Raw genomic sequence first — 15,721 nt, forward strand, 5'->3', positions numbered from 1 at the left:
TGTTTCATGTAGTCAAATTCTTCCTCAAAGTGACAGTAGGCCTGGATGCATACCAAAGTGACCTATTTTCTCTCTCAAAAGCCTTCATCCTACAGACAAGGATAGAGCAAAAAATATTCTATACCAGAAAATGTTTTAAACATATCATATTGCCAAGTGATCAGTGGAAAGACTGAACAAAGACTTTAGGTGGTGTACGATTCTGTGAAACATTCTTTTGAATAGTTTGAGGAAGACTTCCAAATGTCCACATTCCAAATAGCACACAAAAAGTGACTACAGATATGCTAACAAGTGTCTAACCTGGGTTATAAGGGGGGGAAGGCAAAATGATAACTATTGGGACTATCTTTTATTGGTACATATATGTATGGCACGTTTAGCTAAAGATTATTTCTAGGTTTCTTATTCTATCAAACTGAAGCCATATTGCAGTATTGTTCCTTCAGCTTTGGCATGTTTATAAAACATGTTCTCTAGTCTAGTCATTTGGGTTTTTATTCCCATCTGTGAGAGATAGGAACCAGAGGAGAAGAGCCACTCTAGTCATTGGGGTTTTAGTCCCATATGTGAGAGATAGGAACCAGGGGAGAAGAGTCCCACATGAGGAAGAGAGTATAGACATTTTACTAGGCTTTTATCCAGGCTCTATAACTTTCCAGAAGAGAAAAACATTCTTCCAAATAATCTGTCTCCATGCTCTCGGTGTCATCTGTAGCGATGTCTAGTTTATTAGGATGTCAAAACAGGCAACTAATTGGTTAATTGATTGGAGGTTTCCAGATTGGTTTAGGCAGACAGACCATACTGGAAGTTCAGTTTAGCTTTAACATACATTATGTAACAGTCTTCAAGACTCAATTTAATCTGTAGATTCTTATCAGCCAGTGAACAAACCCAACAAACGAACATACATTGATGCCACACTATGATGGCACTCTATTGAAAGGGTAGTGGAACAAGGAGTGATAACATGCTATATCTGCTATCGAATATAACCTTATTATATCGTTACAACACTATGATAGCAGCACTAGTTAACATTCATGGTAAATCTAACATGTTGAAGCAATACCTTGTTTCCCGTGTTGGTGTTCAACCCTGAACAAATGGCTTTACCTTTGGGATAATAGAATAGAATAGAATAGAAAAGCCTTTATCGTCATTGTATTTGAATACAACGAAATTTGGAGTGCTTCTCCTGTTGGTGCGACGAGGGACTACATATAACACCACAACAACATATCCAACAATATTACAACTATCAAAAAACAGTAGGAATAGCTTAAATATATTAAGTTTAACAAAGTGCAGTGGTATAGATTAAAGTACTTCAATAAATACATCAACAGTACTTCCCTGAGGTGCTTTACAATAAATTCAGAAACAGTTTTGTTTGTAAGGTGACTGAGATGGTATGTGTGAATGGAATGTCAATAAAGTGATTAGTGTTTAGTGCATGTCTGTAAACAACGTTAACAGATCAGTATTGAATTTGAAATGTGTTAATCAGATTTCAAATTAGATTAGAGGTCAAATGAGTTACCATAACATTTCTACTAAATCATTTTACAAATGCAGTCATGTGTTTAGACAGGGTGAGATCCAGGTAGGGAAAAGATCTGAAAGAGGTCACTGACAACATGGAAGTGGACAGGCAAAATTAGAATGCACTTCCAAAAATATCTAGACATACTGACAGAGCTTCTAACAACGATTTTCTTCAAGCTTTTTGTGATCACATTAAAGGCAACATATTTCCACTACCATCAAGCAAACTATTAACCTTTAATACCATTCAACATCTGGTAAGGCAAACATACTTGCATTGTTGTCTATCACTTAATGAAGTTTTTGATGCACCACAACTGAAATAATTAAGTTTTCTTTTGAATTCTTCAGGGACAGACTACTGTGCTCTAAAAATGTTCAAAGGGCTAAGGCGTGTCATTGGATTAGTCGCTTAGCATATGCCTTAGCTTCCCTCCGTCCAGCAGAACCACCTGCAGAGGGAAGCGTGTTTAGAACTAGTTCTGTCCTAATCTAGCTTAGAATCCATTGCTTCTTTCAGAAGGATGACGAATTTGAATAACATTGTTCCTTCTCTTCTCGTTTTACTTGCCCAGTTCACCTTTGGTGAGTGACATATGTAGTTTTCTTCTGATATTTAGCTGATGGTGATTTATGATTCTTCATTTATGTATTTCAACTATTGCTTATTATGTTGAGACCCCTGTACTGTACCTCTTGACATACTATTTACTGTTGTTCACTTTGTTCTGTAATCTGAACATATACACGCTGCAACAGCAGCAAGTGAGTACATTTTGATTGGGTTGTTTAGTGTCAGATCTGTTCCAAGTGTTATTTATTTGAAGTGCAAGTAGAAAGCTCATGTTACATATTAAAAGACTTAGTATTGCCGGCTAAGAATGAAATTTGATGTGGCATACAGTCAAGATATATGGTCAGTCTGAAATCAGAGGCTTTTTTAACTTGCATGACGTAATTGCTACAGTAATCCTTGTCAAGTGGATAAAACACACAGAGGTCAGAAATAGTACTATACAGATTTCAGGGGGAGGACGTCAGTTGTCATGAAATCCACTGAATATAATGGATATTTATGTGAACACATAAATATTTTGTCCTTTCTTTTGTCTTTGGATGTTTCCCCAGCACATCTTGATTATGCTCCATATTTCTTTGATAATGGGCCCAACAGTAACAGTGGTAATCTGGCACTGTTTAGCCTCTCAGAAGACACGCCAGTTGGTAAGATATTTTGTAACATTATTTGAGAGATAAACAGCCAAATATCAGACAATAAACAGACATATAACAGATAATATACATCACTGTCCTCATTAAACATCTGACTTGCGACTGTTGTGATTGCGCTTAGTAACTCATTAGAACATTTAAGCTATATGACGTCAGGGCAGCTGTCCACTACTGTATGCATTAATCATGATCTACACTGACTGTTATATGGCCTTCTAGGCTATCCAGACATAGTGGAAGCATATGGACAGCCTTATAGTATAGTACAGGCTAGGCTGTACTTTATTGATCTCTGATTCATTGTCATATGTACAGCTATAACATACAAACGTATATATGTACAGTATGTATGCATAGGAGGAGGATTCCAAGTGTACATCAAAAATCTCTAAATATATAGCACAAATCTCACCATTTTCTTTCATTCCTATTTCAGGAACACAGATATATATTCTAAATGGAAGTGACCCAGAAGGTCAACAAGTTACATATGGACTGACCTTTGAACCAGGATCCAAGGAATTGTTTCGAGTTGATCCCAAATCTGGAGCAGTCACCCTTATTGAGGAGATTGACAGAGAGGTTCATCATAAATTAATTCAGACATTTATATCTGTGGCATAGTCCATTATATCAGATTTTGCTAAAATGTATTTTATCAACAGGTGCAAGATGAGATTGAAGTTTTTGTCAGTATTACAGATGGGCGTAATAAAGTAAGTAATAGCACTTGTTCATGAACTTGTAAATGTTTTGTGCCACTGTTATTGTGTTAAGTATGTGTTTAGAATCATATTTTATCCCTTCACTTAAGGTAACTGAGAAGGTCCAAGTGTTTGTGATGGATGTCAATGATGAGAAACCTCAGTTCCAGAATCTGCCTGCAATTTTGGATGTTCGAGAGGTGAGTTGGCAATTGTGGCTCCTATTGTTATCTGGCAAATATGCATTTTTATAACCCCTGACCTGATACCTGCTGTGTTTGTAAGACTTATACTATATTGCAATGCATAAATAATCATGATGCTATATAATACACATAGTGAACGCAATTGACAAAAGCCATATTCAGTGATATGCCTCGGCCATTTGCACCCACCGCCACCGCATTGCCGTACACTTACTCTACCCCATACCCTATGCTAGCATTTATATACAATATACATTATTGCCACCACTGAAATGTTTCTCTGTCCCTACATCCCTTACCCCTGTAACAGTAACCCTATGAATACAGTAAATACCCACTAATCTAGTCTTGCCTGTATCATGTATTTACCACCGGATGTCTGTATACTACGTACATCGACCAAATGCTGGCTGTGTACAACCACTGTTTCCCTTCCCCTTCTGCCACACAACCCTCCCCCTTCCCCCCTTTCCCCCTTCCCCCCTTCCTATCTCCACCCGGCCGACCTCAAGCAGATGGGTCCCCCCTTATGTGCCGTGGTTCTGCTTAAGGTTTCGTTCTGCCTCACAGGGAGTTTTTCCTTGCCCCTGTTGCCATTGTGCATGCACTAAGGGGGTTCAGGCTCTGGGCCCTGTAAAGCGCCTAGAGGCAATTGTATTGTTATGGCGCTATATAAATAAAATTGAATTGAATTGATAGTTTATTGTTATATTTTAACAATATTTAGAACAAGAAATAGATAATTGCGAATAAATCCTTGATATGCTTTCAGAGTACCAGATCTGGCAGCAGTGTCTTCAAAGTAGAGGCTATAGACAAGGACACAGGCTCGGGCGGATCACTCACCTACTACCTCCAGGTAACAGTCCAGAGCACTACGGTACAATCGCAGGCTTCCAGTCACCCATATCCTCACAGGAATCCTGTCAAAGTAGTGCTATGAATATTTCCCTGTTTTAATTACTGTCCCTGACAGGAAATCCCTGTAAAAATGGAGGATTGAAAGGTCAAGTTGGTCATAATGAAAGTAATCATACTGCATAAGCACATTTGATGTCAGATGAAAAGTGCAGTCCTCCATACAGCGAGGGATTAAATTACAATTACATTTCTGTAAGGTACTGGAGGATTAGGGAACAGCTTTGCACCATTTGGCAATGGTGGGGTATGTTAGATCGCAGTTTATGCATGTTGGCTATTATAGACATGAAACAGCTGGGAATGAGATTCTGTGGTACACAACATCTGTACCCAAGAGATTTCACCTGCCCATTTAGAGTGTGGTCACTCCTGCCTGTCACAGATGCTACGGTCAGGATTCCTGGCCATGGCCTTCTAATGCGGCTAGGTAAACCAGATGGCCATTCACTGCTTTTACCATCCACATGACAAGGAACAGAGCATGGATAGAGTGGGGGGTATTTGAGGAGATAACAGATCATTCTATTAAGCGTTTAAAAGCTATTAAATGCTGTCTGTTCTGTTTCTACCTAGAGCTCTGACACAAATGGGAAGTTTGGAATAGACCGGCAAAGTGGAGTGCTTCGCATTAAACAGGGAGAGACTCTGGACTTTGAGAAGTCCACAACACATTTTGTCACCGTGGTAGCAAAGGTGAGGTGGGCTCTATGGTTCTGGGGTTTGCAGTGGCAACCCCATGTAGCCAATTTACTGTAGGAACTAGTTTTAGAAGTAGTTAAAGACACATAGCTTAACGGTGTTGTAGCATTAAAGTTCATACCTATCTCTTCACTCTTTCTATATGAATACACATATTTGTCTATTGACATATCTTTATTTCTGTCTGTCTTTCCATTCATCTCTCTGTGGTATCAGGATGGAGGTGGAAACTATAAGGGAAAGTACCAAGTCCTCTCCTCGTCTTCCACTCTGACCATCAATGTTGTTGACACTCAGGACACACCCCCTATCTTTGTCGGATCCCCGTATTTTGGATATGTTTATGAAGTGTCATCACCAGTGAGTTTCTGATGAAGTACAGTAGTACAGACCATGCCAAACACATAAGTAGGGTTATGTAGTTCATCGTTTGACCTTTGCTGGAAATATCATGCTTGTTGCTGTAAACCATTTTCCCACATATGTGATTTGAAATACTAGTGACTAGTAGTAGGATTTGAAATACAAGTAAATATTGTGAAAACGGTTTTGGTTTTGGTTTCAGGGCTCTGAAATATTCACAGTTTTTGCCAAAGATGGAGACTTCGGGAACCCAAATCCTATCCATTACTCTATTGATTCTGGTAAGCAACTGCACATTTACAAGCATAACATAATGTAAAGAAATATACAATGTACTGTATATACAGACACTATAATGAGGGATAAAGTTATGCATTGAAGTCATTTATGACAATGGATGCACAAACTGGGCGGAAAATGATTCCTGATGTGTGTCCCACCCAGGTGCAGATGCGGTCTTCAGCATCAATAAAACAAGCGGCTGCATTAGCCTGCGTGCCTACCCCGCCCATCTGAGGAAAGAAATGTTTCACATAAAAGTCAAGGTGCGCCTCCTCAAGTGTTGTTGATATATTCGTGATCTATTCAACTGGCTCATTGTTGTTGTTTGCAACTCTTTGATTCATACAACCCACTTCTGACCAGGCTAACTGTAATCCAATAGAAATAAGTCATAAGCCAATTACAAATCAAAGGTGAACCTAACTGTGTTCAGTCTCCTTGGCACGTCAAGGTTCTCACTGGTCTAATGAGGTAAGGAATGGCCTGGTGATACACATTCCTGGAAATTCAATGAATGAGGTTTAAAAAGTGGGTATAAATGTTTTGCCAATGTGCAGGTGCTAACTGGGTAGTTAATTTTGGTTATACTGTATGGCACACATCGTAAAACAGCCAAATGGATTCATGTTAAGCCAAGGGTTAAATCAAATCACTTTCATATTTGACCCTCATGACACCCCTTATTCTTCCAGGCCTCAGAGGTGGGTCCAGATGGAGAGTTAATGGACTATGCCATCACCACGGTAACCATACGAGTAGTGGACCTGAACAACCACCCTCCCACCTTTTATGGAGAAAATGGACCTCAGAACATGTTTGAGCTTACAATGTATGAGCACCCCCCAGAGGGAGAAATGTTGAGGGGGCTGAAGATCTCCGTCAATGATTCAGATCAGGTGGAGTAAACCATTTGTCTTTGGTCAGAGGGGGGGGGGGGTGTTATATCCACATTAACATTGTTCATTTCACTTAGTCTTAGCCTTGACTGCAAGTCTGTTTCCTCTTCTAATGCTATCATGCATACAGTATAATGAGGTTTATCCTTTAGCTTAGTGTGTTCGAAATGTTTGCCCTGAGGGTAGACTTTCCATTCATGATGAAAGTGCTCTTTTGGAGGTTACATAAAAAGACTGAATATACCCAAACAAACAGGTGTTCCATTTTCCAGATTCTGCCATATTATGTAAGGCGTTTTTATCTGTAAGCACCTGGTTTTGCAAAATGGCCAAAATAATCTAACAAATACATCCCAAAAATAGAACAGGTTTGGAGACATCATGTTAGTGTTATTGTCAGCATTTCTACACGAACGTAGAGGAATGTCCAATTTGTTAAGTTGACATTGGGAATGTTTTAAACTCTTTCCATACCCAACCTCAATCTCCAAGGCATACTCATTTATTTTTCCTTTGATTAATAGTTAATTTCACTTTCACTTATCACTTTCACCCCCTAAAGACAAAGGCCTTATTGTGATGTGCCACTTTCCTTTTTAAGATGATTGTAACGTGAAAACAAACACAAATGTAGTAAGTAGGCCAGCATATGTTTGTGTCAGACATAAACACTGTTTTTTATTTGAGTGCAGATTTGGTCACAGTAATGTCATCAGGCAATGCAAATGCTAATCTTAATCCGTGTTTTTCAGGGGGCTAATGCAAAGTTTAACCTAAGGCTGGTTGGGCCTGGACGGATATTACGTGTGGTCCCTCAGACCGTCCTCAACGAGGCCCAAGTCACAATCTTAGTGGAGGACTCCTCTGCCATAGACTACGAGAAATCACAATTTCTCACATTTAAGGTAACCACATCAGTCTGCACCTCAGAAAAAACTGTACTGTGGAACATAATTGTTTTCAATAGGAACCAGATGAACACACATCTGTCATTATATGTTAGTATGCTTATACTGAACTTATTAGTTTTTTATATACCTTTTTTGTAACAGTATCAAAGTGGAAGGAGTAACAGTGAAACTAACTAGAAACATTCTGTTGTATTCTAGCTGCTTGCAGTGGAGATCGACACACCTGAGAGATTCAGTGCGACAGCGGATATAGTGATTCACCTTTTAGACACCAATGACAACGCCCCCATCTTCTCATCAGAGTACTATATCGCTCGGATCCCTGAAAACTCCCCTGGAGGATCCAATGTTGTTACAGTAACAGTAAGTGGTTGTTTGAGTTCCAGGACATAAAAACCTAGACATTAAAGAAAAGGATTGATCATTCATGTATGAGTGTACATTCTACATGTATGTTAATAATAATAATAATAATAATTTTATTTATAAAGCACATTTCATACACAGAATGCAGCTCAAAGTGCTCGAACAAAATAGAAGTTAAAAAATAAAAACAACAAGAAAAGGAGCATATTGACAAAAAATAAAATAAAGGTAGGCAAAAGTAGGCTAAGACCAATTGAGATCGAAAGTTAATAAATAACTGAAAAGACACACATATTGCACGTAATTCAATGGGAAGCAAACAATAAAACAATAAAAGCAAGTAGTGAGCAAGGCAGGATGGAATCTAAAAGCAACAGAGGGTGGTAGCTAAAAGAATGCAAGCCTAAAAAGATGAGTCTTAAGAAGTTTCTTAAAAATGTCCACAGAGGGTGCTGTCCTAATATGAAGGGGGAGGGAAGTCCATTTTTGGGGTGCATAAAACTCAAAAGCGGCCTCTCCAATCTTCTTTGGTGGGGGGGGGGGGAATTTTCAAAAGTTTGTAAAAAAAATATTGAAACTAGGAAGGACAGGGTTTCTAGGGACAGGATGGTGCAGTCCTGATTGAATGCTGGGTAGAGGTTGAATAGTTGCGAGGGATGAGTAAGACTGGAGAAGGAGAGTGAGAGGAGAGTTGAGATGCGAAGCTGGAGAGGAACATTTTGAGAAGGGGAATGTAGAGGTCAGTAGTTCAGAATGTGATTTGAAGTTGAAAACATGAGATTCGGAAACTAGACACAGGATAAGTCAACACTGCAGCTGGAGAATGGGGATGTCAAACTTGCAAATCCATCACTTGTGACTAGAGGCCCACAAGGCAATATTCCTGCCCAGTAGATGTGGTAGTGATGGCAACAGGCTGACTAAGTGTTTTTAAGGCTACTGAGGTGAGGCTGTAGATTATAGAAGCACATGCCGGGTTTGCCACGGGTTTGCCGAGGGTTTGCCACTCTCGTGGTCATTCAGCAGTAGTCCTGCCTTGGCACTGGCACTTACCATTTGGCATCAGCTAGATTGTTTTGTGTTTGGTTGAGGTTACCTATTCTCTCCCTAGAAAAAGACATCTGTAAGTTACCAATTGCTGTTGCCAAATTGAGCACTTGAGTGAGAATATATGCCTCTGTCATAAAACGCCTTTTCTATTATTAACGCTGTATGACATTGAGCTTTAAGATTACTATTATTTCGAACCCAACATGAAGCAGTAACTGTAATAACAATGTGCTGGGTGTAGGCTGTCCAGCTTATTGCATGCCCACTAAATACCAAACAAAACAACCAATTAAATGGATTGAGAAGAACTGATTGAGTGTGTAATAAAGGGCAGGCTAAATCCCCAGGTTATGAAGAGCCGTGTGGGTTTAGGCAGCTCCTCTTGTCCACTTACGTGCTGGATGAAATGCCCATTTAGATTTTCATGAAAGATAACTCAAGTTATCCACACACTCCTTACCTCATCCCTTCCCTGAACTCAGACTTTCTGTTCCCTGGTTGTTGGCAAAAAGGAGTATGGGTTATCTTCAGTCAAAGCCATTAGTACACAAGGGTACAAATCTAATGCTATTTCTAATGCTCAGTGAAAGTATTCTTTGTTGTTGTTCTCATTTGTAATGTTAGTTCATGAATATAGTTCAAGTGATGGTAATGGTCCTTTCATATACGTGTTTAGATATTGAAGTGTGCACTGACAGGTCCTTTCATATACATGTTTAGATATTGAAGTGTGCACTAACAGGTCCTTTCATATACGTGTTTAGATATTGTACTGTGCACTAACAGGTCCTTTCATATACGTGTTTAGATCTAGTAGTGTGCACTTACAGGCATGTTCTCCTCTCATCATGTCCCTGTTCATGCAGGCTGAAGACCCAGATTCAGGCCTATGGGGGGAAGTAAAGTATTCCATATATGGTGCTGGATCAGACTTGTAAGTGACATTCCAGAATAGTTCTAGAACTATACTCACACGTACTCTTTCTGCCTCTTTACCTAGACTTTAGAGAAGAAAAAACGTGTGCTGATCCTTCTCTCTGAATTAGTTTCTACTGTATATTCCATTCTATCTCTCTCTCTCTCTCTCTCTCTCTCTCTCTCACACACACACACACACATACACACACACATTTTATTTTATTACTGTTTCCTTTCATATTTCGCCTTGATACACCAGCTTTACTTCATATAAATGCTGATTCTGATATCCCCCCTCAAAGCTTGGCTTTTGTGGACTCAAACTGTACTTATATTCCACTCTGTTTTTATTAGAGTTCAATCTGCTGATAGAAATCACTGAAATATTTTCACAGTAAGTCACCTCAAACTCAGATGTGGCCTTGCATTGGTGGAGAGAGACTTAACTTAAAAATAGATTCAGCCTTCACACTCAGTTGATAAATGAAACTTAACAGACAGAATGTCCTTACATACTGTTGAACAGGGTTCATTGTGACAAACTAAAGTCTAGGGTGCCTATATGATGGTTACTGGCAGAAATGTCTTCGACTAGGCACTGGGGTTTAGCAGGTGTAGAAGTCTGTGTGAGCATCTCACAGGCATTGTGATAACCACCTTACGAGAGGCAATGGCAAACACATGAAGTTGTTTCTCCACAAAATGTCCTGATCACAAGACAGACAGCCCTGTAGCTCCATCTTCTTTAACTCCCTAATGGGATTGGGGAAGAAAATAGAATGTTCTCGTGAGCCAGTAACCTGTAATCACCCTGCAATGTGACAGTTGCATTTGAAGTAAGGCGATTCTACAAACAGCTCTGTGGGTAGTCCCGTAAACCGTATATAAACCTTTGAAAACAAACAAACAAAATACGTAATAGCATGCCAACAACATGACTTGTTTTGTCCTTGTTACGTAAATAATGTATACCTGTCTTTCTTTACCTGTTCAAGGTTCCTCATTCAATCGCAGTCAGGAATCATTTATACTCAACCTTGGGCTAGCCTGGATGCTGAAGTCAAGTCCAAGTACAATTTCTATGTAAAAGCTGAGGACAGAGAAGGAAAGTACAGCTTGGCTGAGGTCTTTGTAACCATTCTTGACCTCAATGACCACCCACCTGAATTCAACAACAATTTTCTGGAGACAACCATGATCATTGGGGCACCAGTCAAAATAGAGGTTTGTTGACAAAGCCTCTTTGCAATCTTAAACCTTTATCATTTGACATATACAGTACTTTTATACATATATTTGTGTGTGTGTGTGTGTGTGTTTGTGTGTGTGTGTGTGTGTGTGTGTGCGGTTGTGTGTGTGTGTGTGTGTGTGTGTCTGTGTGTGTGTGTGTGTGTGTGTGTGTGTGTGTGTGTGTGTGTATGTGTGTGTGTGTGTGTGTGTGTGTGTGTGTCTGTGTGTGTGTGTGTGTGTGTGTGTGTGTGTGTGTGTGTGTGTGTGTGTGTATGTGTGTGTGTGTGTGTGTGCGCATGCGTTTGTGTCTGTGTGTGTGTGTGTGTGTGTGTGTGTGTGTGTGTGTGTGTGTGTGTGTGTGTGTGTGTGGATGGTTTTGTGTGTGTGTGTGTGTGTGTGTGTGTGTGTGTGTGTGTGTGTGTGTGTGTGTGTGTGCGTGTGCGTGCATGTGCGCGTGTGTGTGTGTGTGTGTGTGTTAGGCAATTGATGAGGATGCCGAGGAGCCCAATAACATCATTGAGTACTCCATCATGAAGACTGAGCCGGACAACATCTTTGACATTAATGCTGACACGGGCGAGATCGTGCTCAAGTCTTACATCAAGTCCATGGACATCGTTCAGAACATCACCAATCAGAAAGAAACTACGTGGTCTGTGGTGATCCAGGCCAGAGACCGGGGATCCCCTTCCTTCGTCACCACTACTGTGGTCAAGATTGACATCACTGAAGCAGTAAGGCTCTCACCCCTCCAGGCAGACATTATCACCCTCACCTTTCACAGTTTACTACCCAGCGCTCCCAATAATACTCACAAAACATTTGGGAATTTTACATGTAGACAACAACATTCCACTCAAAGGGGGGCATTTTCATGGAACTAAGCATGGGAGACCATTTTGGCATTGCTCAACAAAATAAGACATTAGAAGTGTATCATAAGAGTTTATATCACCACATTTCTACATTGCCAACTTTCTCAGTTAAACATTTCCTCGACAGGATTGTTTTTAGGCTACACTTATATGTATTGACTTTTATAGAGCCATAATTTCTTTATATCAGAATGTTTCATAAGTGGTGCCTTCAGTCTCCAAATGCTTTTAGACCATGAAGATATCTCCCATGATATGATATGGTCACCTGATGAGTGTGGTTGTAATACATTTATATTTAAGATGATTTGTTGTTGTATCATTTTCAGGTCAAATCCAGAGCAATAACTTACTTCCTGAGCCTCAGGAGACGGCCATCGACTGTTTTCAACATATGCTTGAGCTCTGTTTCCTTGGCGATTCTTTTGACAGTGTTGTTTTCCACCATAACATACTGGAGATCCGTAAAAAAATCTCGGGTCAAACCACAGGGCAAGATCAGAAGGGTTGTTCGCAGGCCCAGACCATGACAAACCCTCACAACTCACAACTCACAGTATCAATATACAGAACTAAGACTAGTGATATCCTCACACTCACAGTATCAATATACAGAACTAAGACTAGAGATATCCTCACAACTCACAGTATCAATATACAGAACTAAGACTAGTGATATCCTCGCACTCAGAGTATCAATATACAGAACTAAGACTAGTGATATCCTCGCGCTCACAATAATGTTGTACTACAACATTATGTCTGTAAAAGAGTACAGGAGCACAATCTGAACTAATGTGCTTTAAACTGAAGGGCAATCTACTGGATCCGCCCCTTGATCCAGATCCGCTCCACAATGCATTTGGTTCTGCCTTTGCCCATGCTCCACACCTCCACGGAGTTTCATGAAATCCGGGCAGGTCGTTTTTGCGTAATCTTGCCCACTGACCGACAAAGAAAACACAACCTCCTTGGCAGAGGTAAATAGAAACACATTTATACTGCTCGTGTGCAAGTTATGGTCATGATGGCGGGCGCCCCAGTCAACCCTTCTGATCTTGTTCTTAACATTGAATCAGGCTCTGTAATATTACAAAATACATCGTCATGGCGAATTCATACAAACACAGTCACTGTGTTGCCTTGGAAACTCTGGTCATAACAAGTTTATCACTTTCTTGTGATCAATTCCTCTGTGTCTCACACAAATGATAATACGCCTATCACTTCAGTCCCATGGACTTCATTTCTCTTTGTGCTCTTTTACAGACTCAACTCAATGGACCATTCGCGTCCTTTTTAATGCAAAGTAGGGACAATCCCATTCAAATCCTAGGTATGATTGCCTGTGTCATCGGTAGCATGCTCGTGGCTACAGTCTTGGTCTCTACTATCACATTTGTTCGCAACAAAAAGTCAAACAAGATCTTGCCTACACGCCGCATCATACGGAGAAGGCCCAAGCACAGACAGTGGGGATTTAAAGTTGGAGGAAACAGCGGAAAGAATTTTGAAGTCAAAGAGGAGCCTGAAAATGTAGAGAACATTAACTGTAACAACAACGTCCACACAAACTGCCACACACACTGCAACCCACCCCCTCCTATGTACCCCCCTCCTATGTACCCCCCTCCTATGCACCCCCCTCATATGCACCCCCCAGGCCTGCCCCCTCCACTCCCATGTTTCTCCCGGCCAAGTGAGCGGCAGTGGGCTGGTACCCCAGTCAGCTCCAGTACAGGGCTTTTAAAGCCCAAGAAGAGATTGATTCAGACTAAAGAAAATAATGTGAACACAGCACTGGTCTCGGAGCTGAAGATGAGACTCGAACAGAAAAGAATGACCAGCCAATATTGACTCTTACTAAGCCTATGAATGCATGCAGCTGTGGAGTGTGATGGAGAGGGAGGAGGTGGTCCAGGTGTGTGAGTCGATGAGGATGATCATTGATCACCCAAAGGAGGTACCAGCCCAAAGGACAGCAGGCCTCAGCGGTTCAACCACGGCCCCCCATGTGTCTCACTCAAGCTTCCAGTAGGATGTCTGTACTCAACTAGGACAGGAGGAGAACCTTGTGTTGCTGGTACCCCCCTCTTGAAATCAATATGGATACACATGCAATATAAAAATGTTATACAAATTACATGTGATTTACACATTTGTCCAATTTATAATCACAAATTCAATCAGACTGAGGAGACAGAGCCACTGTTGTCTTTCCCTGTGAAAGTAAAACAGCCATTCGATGTAACATGTAATCATTTGGTCTGAGTTTAAAGGGGTCTGTCCATAGAGTGGATCATTAATAATGCAGTGGATCTCAGAATCACAGGTTTACAGTACGCTACTGTAACGGCTTCATTCTATGCCAAATCTCATTGGTTATGATGGGTTCTTTTTCTCTGATGGGTACAGTATTTCATTTATGTCCAGATATTTGTAGAACTTTGATAAAAAGATAACTTTGCATGGGTATAAGGGTTTTCAATAAATATCAATCTGCATAAGTGTTCAGTGAGGTGATTCTTTTCACTGAAATGTGGAATGACAGAATGAAGTGAATGGGTGTATGTATGAAGTGTACTTAACACTGTATTCATATCTTTGATAATTTAGATTTTGGATAATTCATCCACATACAGTATTTTGATAAATACATAAAATTCAGCTAGACAATGGTGAATATGTATATTAGGTAGGTGAAATATACGTATGTGTAAGTGTTTACTAAAGAGAAACACATTAAATATATAAGTGTGATAAACTTGACTACTTTATCACAAATTCTTATCACATGCTAGTACACTTTTGTCCATTCACTGAGATTTAAAAATACATCAATAGAAAGCACACCACTGCTTCTTACTAATGGTAATCTATTTTTGCTTCCATAAGCCTTGAGTTAAAATGCCATCCCTGGATAAAGAATAACTGATATAAAGATATACATAGGCTTACATAGCAGAGGACTATTAAAAGGTTCTCAAAGCTTACTAGGTTCAGGGCAGAACAATTGGTCTGAGCCACAGAGGTCTGGGGGCTCAGCATCACATACAGTCTAAAGTTCTAAAGGTCTAAAGGTAAGTATCTGCTCAAGTGAGTGGGTTATTTCATCCACTGCCCACTTGTTCATTGATGAAGATTCTGTATTCACCAAGTCCTCTTGTGTTGTGTTCACCAAGTCCTCTTGTGTTGTGTTCACCAAGTCCTCTTGTGTTGTGTTCACCAAGTCCTCTTGTGTTGTGTTCACCAAGTCCTCTTGTGTTGTGTTCACCAAGTCCTCTTGTGTTGTGTTCACCAAGTCCTCTTGGGTTCACCAAGTCCTCTTGTGTTGTGTTCACCAAGTCCTCTTGTGTTGTGTTCACCAAGTCCTCTTGTGTTGTGTTCACCAAGTCCTCTTGTGTTGTGTTCACCAAGACCTCTTGTGTTGTGTTCACCAAGTCCTCTTGTGTTCACCAAGTCCTCTTGTGTTGTGTTCACCAAGTCCTCTTGTGTTGTGTTCACCAAGTCCTCTTG

General features: G+C 40.3%; 1 protein-coding gene across 1 annotated transcript; it reads left to right on the plus strand.

The window, feature by feature from the left end:
• Nucleotides 1–2,075: 2,075 nt before the first annotated feature.
• Nucleotides 2,076–14,062, plus strand: cdhr1a (cadherin-related family member 1a; the record flags this gene model as incomplete). Its single annotated transcript, XM_080848420.1, has 17 exons — nt 2,076–2,136; nt 2,680–2,775; nt 3,221–3,366; nt 3,450–3,500; nt 3,599–3,688; nt 4,467–4,553; nt 5,189–5,308; nt 5,531–5,674; nt 5,880–5,958; nt 6,122–6,222; nt 6,652–6,855; nt 7,608–7,760; nt 7,965–8,129; nt 10,049–10,116; nt 11,096–11,324; nt 11,810–12,064; nt 13,475–14,062. 17 exons carry the CDS (start codon nt 2,076–2,078, stop codon nt 14,060–14,062), a joined length of 2,637 nt encoding a protein of 878 aa, XP_080704546.1.
• Between the last annotated feature and the right edge of the window lie 1,659 nt (nt 14,063–15,721).

The sequence above is a fragment of the Sprattus sprattus genome (assembly GCF_963457725.1).
Source record: "Sprattus sprattus genome assembly, chromosome: 12".
Taxonomy (NCBI): Eukaryota; Metazoa; Chordata; class Actinopteri; order Clupeiformes; family Clupeidae; genus Sprattus; species Sprattus sprattus.